The following is a 3,141-nucleotide window of genomic DNA, read 5'->3' as shown; positions in this document are numbered from 1 at the left end:
CATAAGGAGATTCAGAAAAATTATTTGCTCATTTTATAAACTATGAAATGTAATATAACTAATAACTAATAATAATAACTATCATTTTATAACTAAATAAAATCATAATTTAAAAGACATAAATAAACATCAATTTTATTTTTCAATTCTGAATGAAAATCATTAAAATTCAGATATACATCTTTTGAAACCTCGTTTCCACGCCGCGTATAACGTGAATCATCCAGCGTGACACGCCGTTCACTCACCAATAGGAGCTAACCGTTCAAACCTACAGAGCGCAAGTCGATGAGTCGTAAAGCCGGATTTTCTTAGGAGCAGGTTTTCTGTGCTGCGCGCAACGTGAATCACCCGGAGCGATACGCCGTCCACTCACCAATAAGAAAAGTAGCATGACTGTTTTCCTACAGAGCGCAATACGGCTCATGACAGCGCTTTACGTTGGACGTTATTGGCGGACTGCTTCTGGAGGAGTCGAATGCGTCGTGCGCCGCTTGTTTCACCGTTGTTCCCTTCATTTTTGTCGTGTTTTCTTTTTTTTTCCCTTCAAACCGGAGGATGCAGACGACAGAGTAGCTGATGCCAAAGCCATGTACTTTATATAGCCGCCCTGATGCGCCTCGCTAGGAAACCACAAACGCGTAGCGTGATTATGTAACACGAAATTATACTATTCGGTTCACGCGGCGCAAAACACCTATTCCTTGGAAAAATAGGCTTTAACCTAACGTCGATGCTTACTTTGGGCGTGATTGTCCAATACCTTCTAGAGCAGGAAATTAAGGTAATAAAATCTGCTCTAGAAGGTATTGGATTGTCGGACTGGTTTTGGCGCCAATTGCGTCGTACGCCGTGAGTTTCGCCGATTGAATTTTTGCCGTGTTTTCACAGAAATCAAATGTTTGAATGGAGATATGCAGACGGCAGAATAGCTGATGAGTGAGTCACACTAGAATAATGGCACATATTAAGCTGGGTTTTCCTAGGAGCAGGTTTCTGCAGCATTTGCAGCGTGAAAACGCTGATTGGTAAAAAAAAAACCTGAATTTCAAGTTTTTAATCAATTAGCATTTTCACGCTGCACACGGCGCAGAAATTTTACTCCTAGAAGCAGCTTTCTCTGGTCTGTGTGAACCGAAAAGGGACATTTCTCGTCGGCAGAAACGTGTAATTTTATCACGCTACGCGTTTGTGTTTTCGTAGCGTGGCGCATCGTCTGTTCTGTCATCTGCACATCCACATATTTTTGCGTAATAAAAACAGGGGAGACAGAAAGTAAAACAACAAAAGTGAAAGGAAACAACACGAGGAGAACATCCACGAAATGCACGGCGTACGATGCATTTGACTCTTCTAGAACCGATCAGTCAATCATGCCCGACGGAAGGCACTGGCGTGATTGACCAACCGGTGCGCTGTGTAGGAAAACAATCATACTTTTTTTTTCTTATTGGTGTGTGAACGGTATATGGCGCTGAGTAAAAACGCGGGGCAAAAATCCTGCTCCCACAAAAACAAAGCTTCAATCAAAAAAATGTCTAGCCACGGCCGACCATATGTTGCTTGTTTGTTTACAAAAAAAAATGTTTTTATAGACGCAAGTAATGTTATTTAGTTCTTTATTTCTCATTTACTTTCGTTAAATTCGGTTGTAAAAGACATTTTTTGGATGCTAATACTTCTTTTATTATAAAAAATATTTTAAAAATTGCTTTGATATGGCTGCGGAAGGGAGTGGTAGTTCAAAATTCGAAAATGAATTTTCGAGTTTGAAATCATCGAAGTATTACAAAGAGAATCCTGATAACAGTGAGAAAACTGAACTGAGTGATGTCGATAAAAAAGATAAAATATCGGGAGCCCTTCTCGTCAATCCAAGGCAAAGAGGTAATCCTCTATTAAAGCACATCCGGAGCGTTCCGTGGGAATTCGAAGAGATCGAACCTGATTATGAACTGGGTAAAAAAACTTGTGCTCTTTTTTTAAGTATGCGTTATCATAATCTATTCCCTAATTATATCCATGGGAGACTGAAATCCCTAGGCAAAGCTTATCAACTGCGTGTGCTGCTGGTGCAAGTGGATGTCAGTGAACCATCTCAAGCTCTCAAGGATCTCTCCGTTATCGCAATATTGGCCGATTGCACATTGATGGTAGCTTGGAGCCCTGAAGAAGCTGGAAGTTATCTTGAAACATATAAGATGTTTGAAAATAAATCGGCTGATATGATAAAAGAAAAACCATCCGATGATAATTTTGCTCAGATGGTAGACTGTTTGACTTCGGTTCGGTCAGTAAACAGAACTGATGCTGTGGTGCTGCTTTCAACATTTGGAACCTTCGAGAAAATAGTGAGTGCTTCAGCGGCAGACTTGGCAATGTGTCCTGGTATGGGCCCGTTAAAAGCAAAACGTTTATATGAAGCATTACGAAAACCTTTGAAGAACTTCTGAACTCCACTTTCATGAACTTTTTTGGTGCAGTTTAATCATCAATTATGTTTGTCTCATGTTATGCCAGTTATCATCCTGTTATAAATAGATTCAAAGATACTGACATAACATTCTGTTTGAATATCACATTGGTTATTGTATATAAAAATATTTTTCTCTTTTGGTTTGTTTTTTCTAAATCTTAAGCTTGTGATAGTCTTAAAGTTCAATTTTTTTGTTCATATTGATCTATGGTAGCATTTATTTTATTACCCTTACATTAACATAGACAGTAAAATGAATCAATGGTAAATGAATCTTTGCTGAGAACAGAATTGATCCTCAGTTCTGATACATTTTCCATACATGTTAGAACCTTACATTACATAATAGATTCATCACATCTGTTATCATGTCCTCCATTATTTTATTGAATGAAAACTACTTCAGTGTATCATCACCACTGTATTGTGATCATAAGGTTAAACCATATCTCTAAACCTATTTACCATCTTCTGTGCTTGAAAAATAATAAAACCCTTTCCTTGTTTCATGCTAACATTATGTTAAAGGACATTGGGTCTAAATTGAATTGTAGATACACTGATATTGTTTGTAATGTTATAGTGTGTTCTGAAAGTGGCCTTCATCTCCTATTCATAATAGAGGTATGGTTTCAGTTTAAAAAATGCTCAAAATGTGTTCAAAA

General features: G+C 37.9%; 1 protein-coding gene across 1 annotated transcript; it reads left to right on the top strand.

Annotated features, from left to right (window-relative positions):
* The first annotated feature begins 1,382 nt into the window (after positions 1-1,382).
* Ercc1 (DNA excision repair protein Ercc1) lies at positions 1,383-2,611 on the top strand. The gene has a single exon (XM_089252753.1). It carries the CDS (start codon positions 1,719-1,721, stop codon positions 2,451-2,453), a length of 735 nt encoding a protein of 244 aa, XP_089108879.1. The 5' UTR covers positions 1,383-1,718; the 3' UTR covers positions 2,454-2,611.
* Positions 2,612-3,141: the final 530 nt, after the last annotated feature.

Source organism: Pholcus phalangioides, unplaced genomic scaffold (genome assembly GCF_987345545.1).
Source record: "Pholcus phalangioides strain wild (caught in Gottingen) unplaced genomic scaffold, Ppha-v1.0 ptg000003l_1, whole genome shotgun sequence".
Taxonomy (NCBI): domain Eukaryota; kingdom Metazoa; phylum Arthropoda; class Arachnida; order Araneae; family Pholcidae; genus Pholcus; species Pholcus phalangioides.
The sequence above is the reverse complement of the archived record's forward strand: the minus strand, read 5'-3'. Positions and strand labels throughout refer to the sequence as shown.